This window comes from Larus michahellis, chromosome 2, assembly GCF_964199755.1.
Source record: "Larus michahellis chromosome 2, bLarMic1.1, whole genome shotgun sequence".
Classification (NCBI taxonomy): Eukaryota; Metazoa; Chordata; class Aves; order Charadriiformes; family Laridae; genus Larus; species Larus michahellis.
In genome coordinates this window covers 71,912,674-71,928,433 of record NC_133897.1, presented here as the reverse complement: position 1 = coordinate 71,928,433, position 15,760 = coordinate 71,912,674, and the positions used below count along the sequence as shown (strand labels likewise).

The window sequence follows — 15,760 nt, the reverse complement described above, 5'->3', positions numbered from 1 at the left end:
AAAGTACTTACGAAAGTTAGCTAAAAATGAGGCTGTTTGGTGCAGGGTAATACTAACAAGTGCTTGGGGGAAAAAAATGCAGTTAAAAACAAATTTGGTACATTTCTAAAATTATTTCCCTTGTGTATAAATCAGGCCAAATGGACCTTTTCCTGCAAATATTTTGTAAGAGGGCAATACATGTTGCAGTCAAAGCTAATGTCTCCTCATTGACACTTGTCTGTTGGGATCATTCAGTTCCCAGGAATCCAGTTGAAGACATACAACTTAGTAGATCTTGACATGTGGTAAAGCTAATATTATATTTTTCATAACATCTGGGGGTTTTTTGTGTTTACTCCTTTTAAAATACATCAATAAGATTTTTAAACAAAAATTTTCTTAGTTGCATCATTGCAATTCTAGTCATACATAATAATGTCAAGTGAGGAGGGAGTATATGCCAACTATTGCTTTATTGCCAAAATAAAAATAAGTTGGATCCCAGCAGTAACTATTTTTAGATGTGTGCTTTAAGTGAACTAAATACTAAAATTACAGGTTAGTATATCCATGGTAAAGTATTGTTTCCTAAGAGCCCTCCCTTTTCTTTTCAAGCTATTGGGAGTATCCGCAACATCAGCTAGATTAGATTTTGGTTGACAGCTTTTCAAAAAGGATATGCTGGTGGAAGACCAGGTCTGGAAAACTTGTTTATAAGTGGAAATCTGTATTGGATTTGGATTATTTTGATATATGGTTTTCAAACATTCTGTGACTGAAGTAACTGTAGTTGTTCTTTACTGTTTTCCTTTCCGTATGGGATAACACACAAATTCTGAGCAGTACTTAAAGCAGAAAACCTTGTTACCAAATAGATGTAAACAATACATAAACTTCAGTTTCAGTACTGCCCTGTATAATGCTTCACCCTTTTTATTTTCCGTTTGCGCTAACCTATTGAGATAAAATAGACAATATAGTAAAGTCTTTATACATAGTCATATTCTCAAAAACATCTGAAGCAGAATGAACCAAGTTAAACATACTTCAGTATTAGACAGATTGCTCTTAATGACAATAGAAAAGGCAGGAAGTACAGCTTCATTTCTAGTCTATTCTGGGATTATTTTCAGCTCTATTAGGACAAAGCTAATGCAACGCTTACTTTCTATTTAAATCTTATTTTGAAGGTTAATTGGAACTTATTATTATGCATTAAAATGATTCCCCTGTGTGAAGAGGAATTTCTCACTGAATGATGTAATCACCATTAATTTTCTGTAATTTTGTCCCACCTGATCCCTCCGAAATTATATAATATAGAAAATATGTCCAAAGAAAACGAATTCTGTCATATTTTGGGGATCTTAAATTTTATGTATATCACTTAATATCTTCCAAGTATGACAGTAATTTTTATTAAAAAAGAAAAAGTATTTCTGGACTTATTTTAATTACTTGCATTGAAACATACAATTGCGAACAAAACAAGGAGGTTTCTATGGTGTTATCTTCATGTATTCGGAAACCTAACACAAAATCATATTGGCTTTTAATAATGCCTAATTTAAAGATAAATGCTAAACATATCTGTAGGTCACATGATTAAACATTTATGCCTATATTAAGAAATACTGGGAAGTTTTTTATTTATTTATCATTTTTGTATCTTTTCAAGTCATATTCTAGAATCAATGTCCTGCAGTCTGTTCAGTTCTCAGAAGAGCTTCTAAAGGACACAAACGTTAAAGCAGAGAAACATAACTCTGTCTTATCTGAGAAAGCTGCCAAAAGGCACCCCTGCTGCCAAAGAGGAGAATGTCTAACCTTTCCCTAAAGTAATAGTAAGGTCATGAGTTCTATCGTGAAATATATTCTTACTGGAGTAGATCATTTCTTGGTTTCAGAGTCATAAAGGAAAAGCCATTGGCAGTGGAAAACAGTACAAGACAAAACGCGAAAACAGGCCAAGTAAGCAGGTTGTGAAACAAAAATCATTTTAAAACGAACAAATTCTGTTTAACTTGTGTACTTCCAAAATTAAATGTTACCATTTTAGATACAAATTTCAAGCTACCTCTTTTTACTTATTGATTTAGTGTAATTAATAGTCTGTTTAAATCAAGACAGCTATTAAGAGATCTGATCCTTTGTCCTTTATTAGTTTTATTCTCGAAACAGCTACAAAGCAACCCACAACCGTATGTCACATTAAGCAGTCATTCAGCATATTGCTATATAAATAACTCGTGAATTATATATGAGGAAAAAATCCTTCTTAAAAAATATTGGAAGGGATTTTGCTTGTGTCTACATGCCTAACTAGCAAAACATTCTTTTTTGCATCACAGTCAGTTTTAAGATTCATATCAATACTGTAGTAGCCTCTAGCTAGAAAAAAAGTCATTGAGGATAGTGGGGTTTTAATAAGGTGTTCACTGTTTATTCATACCATTTTCCACTACTACCTGACACATAATGTGAGTTACTGGAATAAAAAAAAGTATTGCAAATGATATTGTTAAGGGGAAATGGAGTCTGGTGATATTGAATATGCACGTGCAAAGGACGTAGAAAGGACCCCAAGAGTCACTGCCACAATATTGAATAAAGTGAACCCTGTGTTAGATGAAAATATACCTGCTTACTTACCAGCGTAGAAAATAATAAAAAAACCCCAACATTAACTGTTGGGTTTGTTGGTTGTTTTTTGTTTGTTTTTTTTTTTTTAATATAAGATGGCACATTAATATTACATGATTTCTCATACTAAATGATCAGAGACCCGTGAACTCTGCTTTGAATACAAAAAGCTATGATTTTCTGTATTTTGTATTTTTGTGATATTGTTGTAGAGGATTGAGAGAGATCAGGCAAGGACTCTAAATTTTGTAACAATAACTTCCGATAAAAATACTTGTATTTGATATTAGTCTCTGGTGAAGCAGTCAATAATACACACATATTTGCTGTACATATTACAGAGTTTCTCTTTCATGTATAGTTATTTGAGAAATAACCTCATTCCCTATCCCATTGAAGACTAAGTTTTTGTGAAAAGAATTGAGGCAGTTTTCATAGCAGTTTATACAGCTGACCATAAACCAAGCACGGATCAGTACGCCACATTCTGTAACTCTTGCGCAAAGTCTCGCATTGATTAGAGTTGACAGGGAAATGTCCATTGTTAAAACCCATCCAATGTTAGCAGAAATGTGGCATGAAACAGGTTGAGCATGTGATAGCTGCTGGCACTTTGAACGTAGTCTATTCAAATGTCAGATTAGTAAAGTGGTTTAGGGTTGTTTTTTTTTTTTGCATTGTGTTCAGCAAAAGCTGGAAAAATCCAGTGCGATGGTCATTTCCTGCTGAGTCAGAATGCAGCAAAGCTGCTCCAATGTGAATGCAGTGGTCCACCGGAGATGGTTGCTTTCTGGTCTGTGCTGGAGAAGAGACTGCAGTTAGTTTGGAAAATTAGAAGTGATCAAAGAGCTTCTATGAGATTTGTGAAGGAAAGTATTTCAATATGTTTTTAAAAACTCTTCTTTCAAGCCCAGTTTATCTCTTTAGTTGCTTTGCTTTTGGGGTTTGGAGTGAATTGCTAACATTTGTGAATATGTGGTTTCTAGAACAGATAGCACTTCAGAGTGTTTAGTGCGTAATATTGAAAGAGGCTTAAAATCAACAACAGATCTGTAAAGACGACTCTGGATTATTTTACAGAAATAATTTTAGTAAATGAGATTTACCCAATATATTTCTCTAAATAGAAATCTTAACATATGGGTATTTCCATCCAAACTAGAGAAGTTGGACAACTTCCTCTCTTTCAGAGAAAACAGACTGGATTCGTCTCCCAGCTGTATTCCTGCTCTACTAATTTTCTTTCCCTCCTTTCCACCAGTTCTTGCCCATGTGAAGAATAGGCATTTCATGTGTTCCCTGCAAGTGAACCTTTGCAAGAAGTTCTTTATCTTGGAAAGTAAGTTTCTCTGTATTCATTTATCTCTACATATTTTTTCCTTGTCTTACTCCCTAAATACACTTGGCTTGCATTTAGAGGAAACTTTAAAAACCTTCAAAAATATCACACGTTGGGTAGCTCCATGGTTGATACCTTATGGAAGTTAATTACTGACCTCATGTATTCATTTTAGGTTATATGTGAAATATTGGCAAATTCCCTTCACAGAAAAAAGAAGTGTGAGATGAATGATAAAAGGTTGGTTTGATAAACTGGACAAGGCTGATCTCTCATTAGGGAAGGGAAGCACAAATTTCCCATCTACTTTGCCCTGTCAGCATGACTGAGCTCCAATATTGAGAGTTTCATCTACAACTGATTGCTTCTGGCCTCTCATAAGAACACGATGTCTAGGCAGTGTTTGATCGATGAGTGCAAAGAAGGGCCATAGCATGTTGTGCAACCCATTCACCTTTCTTTTCACACTGGGGATGAAAGCCTGCAATCTGCAGTCGGCAACACAGCAGTGGTTAGTAGCAAATTGATCGATGGACAGTGGCTTGTTTGGGCTGGAGTAGTCCATCGCGCTCTGCCCATGCCTGGGGTCGCATCCAAAGGCTTGCTGTTTATTCAGTCCTGTTCTGTGGGTGGCCTCCTCTTGCTCTCAAGGGAGGACAGTCTCCCTTGCTTCTGGGACTGCCCTCCAGCAGTCAGCTGGAGCACTGTGGGGACTGCTGGCGATCTTCTGCCATCCAGCCAGGTTGCCTCTCCATCTTCAGCTCTTTTCCCTTTCTAGTAAAAGGGTCAGGTACAGGAGACTGCAAGGTACAGGGCAGGTAGCACCAGAAAGGGGAAGAGAAGGAGTCAGAGCTCCAGCAGCAGCAGAACATGAAGTGAACAGGAATGATGGATTCACTCCTGCAGCGCTTAGACAGAACTCTTACAAAAGACAAGGGCTTGTCATAGTATAACAAATGTGCTTGTTCCTGGATAAACTGCAATGGATGCTGTTATCATTGTACGTGTCTAGTAGTTTATATTTTGTTTGGAAAGCCACTATGAGCTACATAATAGCCACAGGAATGGAAGGTTCTGCAATTGGATTGTGTTGATCCCATCAGATAGGTTCTGTGGGAGACAGAATAGCAGAAAGTGTCTAGGCTTTCTTGTAAAAAGGAATTAATATATTAAATGAAAGAATTATCATCTAGGAGAGATGTTTAGCTACATAGCAACTGTAAGCCTGATTCCTTATTCAGTAAGGGACAAAGCTTCTCAAATAGACTGCATAAAGTGAGTTGAGGATACCAAAATGGAGTCATAGAATAATCTGAGTGGGAAGGAATCTCCAGAAAGAGTCCAGTCCTCTGCTCAAAGTACAGCCAAATTCCAAGGTAGAGCAGCTTGACCAGGGTTGTATCCAGTCAAGTTTTCAATATCTGTAAGGTTGGAGATTTCATTTCCACCTCTCTTGGCACCTGTTCCAGTGTTTGAACAACTTGTGGTTTGTTTTTTTTTCCCTAATACCTAATTGAAATTTCCCTAGTTGCAACTTGTGTCTGTTGGTATCAAACAAGCAGGTGGGACACCTCTATCTAAAAATAAATAAGCTCAAGTGGAAAACCGGACGTAAGGAATAGTTTGAAGTCATGAAAAATATCAGAATTAATAAAAATAAACACAGTACTTTAAAAATAGGCAGGGAGCCTGACCTCACTTTGATGTGAAGTCAGTAGCAATTTTGTACTTTAAGTGAAGGAGGTTACGCTTATCATAGGATTTGCACTCAGGAATTTTTACTTGACTGCCCTCTGATGTGAAGGTCAGAAAGAACATGCAGATTGCAGCCCCATATTTAAAAAAGACCAAACAGTAATGGAATATTGGAGTGTGTAATAGGGACATACCTTCTCGTGGCATCATAAAAAAGTAGCTCAAAGAGGAGGACAAAATGCAAACACACAGACACAATCTCTTTTATTCTGTGTAATATTGTAGCTTCTTTTGCTTCCAACACAAAGAAAGCAGAAGTATGTGAATTGCCACATTTTTGGTGGGGGACCAGGATTCAGAGAGGCAGTAGTTAATCTGTTCCCTACTTTAATTCCATATTCTGCCTGCTTCCAGTAAATATGCACCTGGGAGACACGGAAAAGACAAGCTAGAAAATCTCTGACATAGAGTAGAAGTAGCTTGAAGAAATAGTTGGCCATATTTCTCAAGAAATGTCTCATTTTCTAAAGAAATAGGGCTAATTTGAAGTAAAAATTCTTTTAAATCCTCAGTTTTCTTATATTTTTACTAAGTCTCTGATCGGAGAGCTTTTTACTATATATATGGTGTATATAGCAGGGCAGCATTAATTAAGCTTAAAAAGGTGTCAGTTCTCAGCAGAGAAAAAGTAAGCGGGAAAGTGGGAACTGAGAAGGAAAAGCAGAAAATTCCCTAAAAAATCAAGAAAGCAAAAAAGACAGAGGAAGCATCTAAAATCACTATAGAGCTGAGAAGGTAAAATATGTATGAATAGCATTAATAGGAATTAGTGATTAAATTTTAATTTTCAAAGGAAAAGATGTATAAATGAAGAACAGTAGTAAGCAGTAATCACACTAGAACACATAAGGAGAAATTCAACATCTAAACTTAGCCAAAGAAAAAGAGTCAATGATGTTTTATTACTGATGGATATGTTTTTGAAGAGACTCTGTGAAGAGAGAAAGATGATGAAAGTAGCTCTTTCTTGTACAGTACATTAAAAAAAAAGTTTGAAAATAATTTGTAGAATAGCTCAGGACAGAAACTACAATAAGAGGATCGTTGTGTTCTGGAAATGAAGCTAATGGTCCCAATTTAGCAATTGGGACATTGCTAGTCCCAGGGACTTGTTACTGCTTGTATTAATGCTAAATCTGGCCACTTAACGGGGGTAGAATCAGGAGAATACTTTCAGTTTTAAAACAGATTCAGGCAGAAGTGATCCATGTCTAAGTAGAATTGGTTGGAAAGTGGTCTGCTTTTTGGGAAGACATGGAAACATTCATTAGAAAGGTAAACACTAAAATACAAAGATTTTCTAGTTGGGAGTTTTCACAGAAAGGTCACAATTTTCCATGAGAAGCAGACACATTTTCTGTAAGATTTTTGGTTAATCAGAAATTTAGTTTTATGTCATAGGACATTTGCCAGCCTCAGCTGTGAAGCATGAACACGTTAGTAATCCTAATTCACCTCAGGTACAGAAGATGAATGAGACTCAAGATGTGAAAGTTCAAAACCGTTGCTTGTTTTGTTTAGCTGCTTAACTTTTCAGCAGTGCTTTGCCTTCCTGTAAGCTGGCATTTCACTTTTTTAGGTCTGCTTTATGGTTTCTTCATCCTTTGGAAAGTTAGCATCTCTTGACATTTATATATGCCTAAAAGTCATCTGGAAGATGCTATTTGGAATGAAATAAAAAGAGTAGTAGAAACGAATAAGGAAGCACACAGTGTAACAAAGGATAAAGGATAGGTTATAAGATCTGTAAAAAATGTACTTTTTGTCTCTTATGTTTAGCTTGTACACTCTGAAAATTATGGATCAACCTTCTCGTGTTTGCCTTGCCTAATGGAACACACCACAAATATAATCACAGTGCAAATAATAAAAACAACTGTGAGGCAGAGATGAAAACTTTTAAAGCACTAAAGAAACAGGTTGGAAGAGGCAGGAAAAAAAAGTTAAGAAAATTGAACAGGGAGGGAGCCATGTCTGTTATAAATACTTACAGAAATATGTTTTTTCTTCACTGTGTTGTCGTATTTTTTTCATTACTGCATTGTCTGAAGTGTATCGTCTTTGTTTTAAATATCCAGGAGGTGAGTTTTAGAAATTATGTTACTAAGAGAAGCTATGCTGTGCAGAATGTTAAGAGAGAGAATGGAAAATACCTGAAGCACAGTAGGAACAAGAGGCCCGTGAAAGAGACTTTATTGTACCTGGTGGTTGGCAGGTAAAATATATTGACAGAAGGAACACATTGCTTAAAAGACAGAACTTTCTGCCTTGTTCTCAAGAAAAAGGACAAAAATCTGAATGCTAGCAGCGAGTAAAAACTTCTAAGGGAAAGGAATCAAACATTTCACAAAACTAATAGTCAAGACATAAGTTTATTGAAATAGGCCACTTTTTTCATATTCCATGTGCCTGCCATTTATTGATACTGCAGGAGGCAGCTGGACACATCGCTGACCCCCATGGCAAGCTCCTTGCTACTCTAGCAGTGAAGGACTAAGTTTGAAAACCTGCAAAATGCAACACCATATGCGTTTTTATGAGCAAGCATATGCCTGAATTTGGGAGAAGTTTATATCCTCTGGCAGATAAAGCTGTTTTGTAAGTGCTGGTAGTTATTGCTCCCCAGAGTACATAGTCCTGGTTAATGTTTTGTTTATAATACACAGACTGTTTCCTGAAGTAGTGAAAATGCATGCTTACAAAATATGACAAAACATGTTTTTAAGGGAGGCTGATGGGTCTGGTGGCAAAAAGGCTGCAGAGAATGGGAGTGCAGTAGCGCAGTCACGCCACGGGTCTCTCCTTAGCTGAGGTGTGAAACAGCTGTCGCTGCCATGAAAGCCAGTGCGTCTGGAAAATGCCCTTGAGAGACATGTTAGCCTTCACCCTAGCATCCACGCATTAACGGAGGCATTTGTTGCAAGCTTAAAGAACCCTCATTTTCAGTATCTGTGTTCAGCAGCTAGGTGAAGGGGCAGAGAAATGAGCTGTTCCACAAGCAGCAAAATTAATGAAGCCTGATCTTTTCCAAATTTTACATATGTCCTCACATTCGATAGCACCAGCCCTCTTCCATACCCACTCCACCCCCAAAAACCTGTTTATTTCCCCAGAGTATCACCAGCTTCCTCCTGTGTTGTCCTGCTCTCTGGCTGAGCAGCGGCAGCATTCAGCCTGTTCAGAGCAGAACCTGGGTGTGTGCTGGCTGACCATTGCCCTCCAGGATAAATGGCAGTTATTAAAAATACCTCTCCCCCTCTTCTAGCCAACTCCCAGTGTTCACTACTTCTTTAGAAACCTAATTATCTTCGGTGCTGTTGCTCCTCTGCCGATTTGTTTGAAATGGGGCAGCAGGTTCACAAGTTGCCGAGAAAGCCGAAAAGCTCCAGGGGTCAGGTCTCATTTCCTTAGGAAACCAGGGTTTAAACAAAGGGTCACAGATCAGTGATTAGATTGCAGCTTCTGCCGAAAACTTCATGGGCTGAGCCAGTCAAAGTTACAAGTCTAAAACAAATGTATGCAGCATGATTCTAAGGTTTATCAGCATGATTGCAATACAGGCCCCATATGCCACAGGAAAAAAAACTACCTTAGAGGTATTTTTAGCAAAGAAGCTAAGCTTGTAAGAAGTGGAACTTGCATATTTCACCTGCTACAACTTTTTCTTTTCTTCCACAGAAACTCCACATCATCTTTTTCAGATGGATGCCTGGCTCAGAGTAAAGGACATGCAGTGCACAATCCCTAGCAGAACCTGAAAAGGGATGACGCCTACTGATGCTTTTCGACAACATCCTCTCCTCTTTTCCTGTTTGAGATGGTTGATATGATCATCAGGAAAAACTTCTAAAATAAGACTGAGTGACCTCTTTGTCACTTGACTCCTCTTTCCTCCAGTCTAAAAACCATCAGAAGAAATGACCACTCAGCTACCAGAGGAGTCTGTGGAGACTCAGAGCTCAGATGAGCTTGAGTGCAAGATCTGTTACAACCGCTATAACCTGCGACAGAGAAAACCGAAAGTGCTGGAGTGTTGTCACAGAGTATGTGCCAAATGCCTTTGCAAGATCATAGACTTCGGTGATTCCCCGCAAGGAGTCATAGTATGCCCATTTTGCAGGTTTGAAACGTGCCTGCCAGATGATGAGGTTAGTAGTCTTCCTGATGACAACAACATCCTTCTGAATTTAGCTTGTGGGGGAAAGGGAAAGAAGTGCCTACCAGACAATCCAACAGAACTGTTGCTGACTCCCAAAAGGTTGGCATCTCTGGTTAGCCCTTCTCACACCTCTTCTAATTGCCTGGTTATAACAATCATGGAAGTACAAAGAGAAAGCCCCCAGACTCTGAACTCAACCCCCGTGGTGGAATTTTACAGGCCTACAAGTTTTGACTCTGTTGCGACTGTGTCCCACAACTGGACAGTGTGGAACTGCACATCTTTGCTCTTCCAGACCTCAATTCGGGTGCTAGTGTGGTTGCTAGGGTTGCTGTACTTCAGTTCCTTGCCTTTAGGGATTTATTTACTGGTATCTAAGAAAGTTACCCTTGGGGTTGTCTTTGTAAGCCTTGTTCCTTCGAGCCTTGTTATTCTCATGGTTTATGGCTTTTGCCAGTGTGTTTGCCATGAAGTTCTAGACTGCATGTCATCTTGATAACAAATACAGTAAAATGTGTTGCCACATGTGTAGCATAGTTGATTTATCCTGTCTTTGTATTCTTATTTATTCTTGTTGTTGCCCATCCCACTAAATGGAAGCAGTGGCCCTAGTTATATGGTCCATTTATTTTGATTTGGTTTCTTTTCTGTTTTTCCTCCTTTTTTAAAGATAAATAACGGACATAAAATTTACATGCTGATTTTAAAAGGCCAGGCTGTAGAAAGGGATAAAGCAAAATTGCCAAACTTGGTGCCTGCTGCTGCCACTATTCAAATGAGTAGCCTTTTGTTTTCTATTGCCTTGATCGTGTGAGTCAAGGCTGCAGGATCAGCCCTATAAGGAACTCGTCTAACAGGCACCTGACAGGTCAAATTACAGCATCTCTTCATACAAAGCATCTCATGCTTTGGAATATCTGGGTTTTTTATCATTTATAGCAAATGAAATCGCTTCATTAGTTAATATTATAAGAAGACAAGTTACCGTTGTTTTTTTCCAGTTCTTGTTATAGCAAAAATATTGGTGGGGTGCCAGTGGTCACAGATTTTTTGCATTCTGTGAAATGAGGAACCTCTTTTTTTTCCCATGCTAAAATCATGTCTGCAGAACACTTTCCCCAAGCAGAAGCCCACTTTTCTTGTCATATAGTTGCAACTCCCTCTGAGATACTCCTGCTAATGAGTACTTGCAGGGACCCAGCCACACATTTGCTCTTCTCTAGATGCGCTTATTTCAGTGTGCGTACACCGTAGGCTTCCTTTCGAGGGTTCAGAGCTCTGCAGATTTCTCTAGCTATGTTGTGCTTACCCTCCCTCCCAGCATTTCCACCACCACACCACATTTCCAACCCGTGAGTCCTCCCCTAACAAATTTCCTGACCAACTTGTTGCCCACCTACTCTGCGGTAGCTACACTGGAGAATTTGGCTTATGTGACTTTAGCTATCAAGACAGATTTTTATTCCCAACTATTAGGAAATGGACCTTCAATAACTAATACAAATTTCAGAAATATTCTGAAATGGTTAACTGTTGGGTTTTGGGGTTTTTTGCTTTCTGAGCTCCCAGAATGAGCGTTGTAAGGAGGTACTACGAGACTTTGGGAAGGTTTCTGTTTCATAGTCCTTCAAAATGTTTAATACCCTGAACTCCTCCTATCACCATTGTGAGTTGATGGCACTCTAGTTGTGGCAATAAGTGTGTCTTGATTCGTTGAGTTCAGAGGAATTACTGATGATTTACCATTCCACAAATAGAATCAGGCCCTGTAAGGCTTGCTTGTATGTTGCATGGTTTAGGCTACTTTTTGAACTGGAAGAGCACAAAAATAAGAAATATTTAATGTTTATGTGTATAACTAGGTCTAGTCAATGCCACAGCTGCAAACTCATTTTTCCTGTGCACAGCAGAGTGAAAACTGGGAAGGAGGAGTTGAGCAGTGCAAGCATAGTTTTTGGACCAGGCACAAAACTTAGTAATTTCAAGTCAGTGTAAGAGGGAGAGGTGTTTGTTGCATGAACAGTGAATGTAAGGCCTAACAATATATTTGTAGTCTTTGGTAAGAATGAAAAATGCTGAAAAGGAGAGCGTAAGTGGTTGTTGTGTCTGTCAAGAGGATTTGAAGTCAAGATGGTCCAATTTTTGTAGATGGCACAGATGGTATCTACAGTAGTTTGATTCCTATTGCAAACATAGGGAAAATGCGGAAATGTAAAAGTCCTGCTTTTCTTGACACTCATTTTCTAATAGTGCATATATATGTGTATGTATGTACATATAGACACATGTGAGAAGAAAACTTCTAGAGAAATCATAGTTTTCAAGTGTATGGAGTTATGAAAACTTCTAGAGAAATCATAGTTTTCAAGTGTATGGAGTTATGGAGCTATGTACTGAATGATTAAAGGAAATGTTTCAGACTTCTCTGTAACGACTTGATAACAATTATAACTAAAATATTTTCAGAATTCATAGAAATGACTATTCCTAAGTAATTGTTTTTCACGCTTGTGGTAAAGCACGTAGAGTTAGAAGAGGTATCATCTCCAATCCTGGTATACTGCAAGGTTTGACTCATCTATGAACTAATAAATTTTAAGTATCCAATGATGATCATGTGAAAAAGCAAGAAAAAAATAGAAACTTATGTGGTTTTATAGTACTTCATAACTTTGGGAAAAGATGTATTTGTAGTGTTAGGGATTTATATGTTTTAGGGTTTGTTCTATTTGTCTGAATACAGTGTCTCTAATAAAGGGCTGCCTGATAGAGGAAGTAGGTTTTGCAAATGTGTGACACACGTGTATTTCCTCTGCACAACACGTCTACAGTGCTACCTGTTGTCTTCTCCTTTTGATTTTAAGTTGATTATCTTAGCTCCAGCACCAGGTATTTTGTACTCTGTTTTAAAACAGAGTCTAATCTCAGCAGGATTTCAGTGGTATCAGTTACACATCACAGCACAAATAAATACACCTGCTATTACGCTTCGCTGTTTTTTAGGCTGCTACACTGTTAAATTTATGCTGTTATTTAGACCGTGCTGTAATACTAATCCGCTCAAAAATGCGAGCGTGCAAAAACATATTGATTGTGTAGCCATTCTGCTGCTCAGCCAGAGCATGTTATTACAGCTTTGGTCTCATAAAATTCCTATATGACTTATAATATGGCTATTGAGAATGTAAGGAGGTCTAAATCTCAATTATTTGTGGAAAAGATATTTGCTGTGTGACTGACACTAGAAGAACTTCAGATATTACTCTCTCATTTTTATTCTCCACCATCTTTAAGACTTAGAACTGAAAACCTCATGTTCTCTGCAGGGGAATAACTCTGCTGAAGTCAGTGTAAATGGGGCTAGAATCAGATCCTACATACCTGCCTGCCTGCTTTTCCTTCTTTTTCCATGACTTTTTTGCTCTCCTTGGAGAGTAATGACTCCTGTGGTTGTGAAATATTGCCTGCACACCAAGGCAATTCCCTTTCAGGATTTTATTCCTGCTTTGCCCAGACATGTGACTCAACGAGGTACAAAGTGTTATAGATTCATTACTACAGCATTAATTTAGTCCAAATGAGATTTTTTTTTTTTTTTTTTTTTTAAATTCACGCTTATCCTATGGATGTGGACTGTATCCTCACCAGCTGCTCATTTACAGTGTGATATAGTGGCATCCCCCTCTTGGTGGGACCCAGCGAGGGATGAAGCTCTGCAAGCGTGGCCTGAGCCCAGAGCCTGAAGGGCAATTACCAGAGAGGGGGTTAAATGGAGAGCAGGGCCTGTGGGTTCATAAACAGGATGTGGGTCCTCGGGGCTGGGAGTGGGTTGTGGTTGGGAGGCTGTGCAAAGCAGAGAGGGGTCTGTGCCTGGGACAAAGGGGCTGTGTTTTAAATAAGGAGTTTGGGGGAGAGCTGCAAACAGAGTTTAATGTTTTTCATACTGACCCTTTTGGGCTTTAAAACTCATTTGGTAATTAGAAATCATTTGATGCCGCTACTGCAGTTGAGTATTTTTACTTTCCACATGGCAAAGTACTGAACTTCATAATTTAAAGAGATCCTTAGATGTGGGCATACTCCCTCTATTATGTTAGCTATTTAAAGGCACAAAGCTGACGTCTTTGGTTTAGCTGCATTGTGAGCTTTGTCCTACTATATTGATTATATGCCTGCAAAACTATATATGCTAATACAAAACACTTAAAATAGGTGAACTCTTGTCCTGATAACACTGTTGGCAAACTTCAGGGTTGGCAACATTTTGCGATGTGTCCAAGAATACACACTCTTCGCAATGGACTTTATTACCTGAAGATAGAGATGAGTCCAGCAGCAAACAGCCAAATAGACGAGCACAGTATAGGGAAACACAGCTTTACAGCTATAAATGGCTACACGTCACTTCAACCAGAGGAAGGGGAACTGAGGAAGTTCACGGGAAGGTAGATGATGTTGGTTTTGAGGGAGTTACTTGCTATTAGGGTACAGAACCATTGTTTTTCCTAATTCTAACCATTTCCAGGGTCAGATTCAACTCACTTTCCCCCATCACTTTTCTGCCCCCTCTGCTGGGACAAGGTTATACGGAACTGTGGGCAAACAGCATTTTGAAATGAATTAACCTTTTCTACTATACTGAGTTTACAGCTCAGTCAAGCAAAACAAGGTTAATACTGAAAAGATGGCAAATTGCAGCCAGGATGTGAGAGCGAATGGGGTGCAGAGGGGAAACGGCAGCAGGTTGCTATAACAGTTTTGATGTCAAAGCAAGGAAAACACGTGGCTACATCCTGCCTTGTCTTGGCTGGTTCAGAACTAGTGGGAGGGCTGTCCCAAGCCTGTGGACCACTATGACTCGCCACACTCCCCCGCGTTACCTCAGTGACGGTTCGCTTCAGTTTTGCATCTTGGTTTCTTGGACAGCAGTTGTACGTCATGATTTTGTCTTCCTGCGTGGATGATGCGGGAGGTGAAAGGTCCACAGCGTTCCACTCTTAAGCAGGCTTATTTTAGCTATCCCAAGGTTTCTCGGTTTGGTTTTTTCCTCTGGATTTCTTCACGTTTCTACAAACAAGACAGTGTGATTTATTTTAAATGGAGCAGTGCCTTCAAGGAGAAAAAAAATACTGGGGGAAGAAGAAAAAGTGAGGCTTTTTAAATCATTTTAAGATATTCAAAGGGATGGAAAGAGACTGTTCTGAGAGTCTACTTTCACTTTCATACTAGCAGATTAGATGTTATCCTTTGAGTGACATCAGTAAATATTTAGTGCTGGAGATTCCTCAGGGAGTTTATAAGTCTGCCAGACCTTAGGCACAAACCTCATATTCCATTGCTTTTCTATAAAGGACCTTTCTGCCTTTTGCATCAGCTCCCCTTGTCAAAAGTTGAACCATCACAGTTTATAAAGAGTTCTGGCACAGAGAATAAATCCCCAGTCTGGGAATGCTAAATCATCTTTTTAGAGACGCGTGTGGCAGTAGCAAAGCTTTCAGTGCTAGACCTTAAACAAAGGGAAGTCATCTTGCAGTCAGAATTGCTAGCATAAATTTAATTTTAAATCAAGTTTCATTGCGTTGGACAACACTGCAACTAAAAATCCTTTTACTGTATTTCTGCCTCTTTCTTGTGTTATACAAATGTGGTTTGCATTTTAAAAAAAACTATTAAATCATAGAAATCAGAGATGGGTAGAAAAAAGCCTAGTAAGTCATTTTATCCATTTCCTCCGCCCCTGTAGAGATGAATGCTTCATCTAGTCTGGTTTTAAATATCTCGAGTGACGAAGCCCCCACCTCTTCCCATGAGGGACTTTTCAGTCACTTAATAGGCCTCATTGTTAGGAAATATTTTCTTCATACTGATCCTGTTGGTGGGTT

General features: G+C 38.7%; 1 protein-coding gene across 1 annotated transcript; it reads left to right on the top strand.

Annotated features, from left to right (window-relative positions):
- The first annotated feature begins 9,502 nt into the window (after positions 1–9,502).
- On the top strand, positions 9,503–10,500 carry RNF182 (ring finger protein 182). The gene has a single exon (XM_074575852.1). The coding sequence runs from the start codon at positions 9,637–9,639 to the stop codon at positions 10,372–10,374; it is 738 nt and encodes a 245-aa protein (XP_074431953.1). The 5' UTR covers positions 9,503–9,636; the 3' UTR covers positions 10,375–10,500.
- Positions 10,501–15,760: the final 5,260 nt, after the last annotated feature.

What these genes read in the sequence shown, in the direction of transcription:
- RNF182 (XM_074575852.1), top strand. Translation starts at nt 9,637, where the DNA reads ATGACCACTCAGCTACCAGAGGAGTCTGTGGAGACTCAGAGCTCAGAT.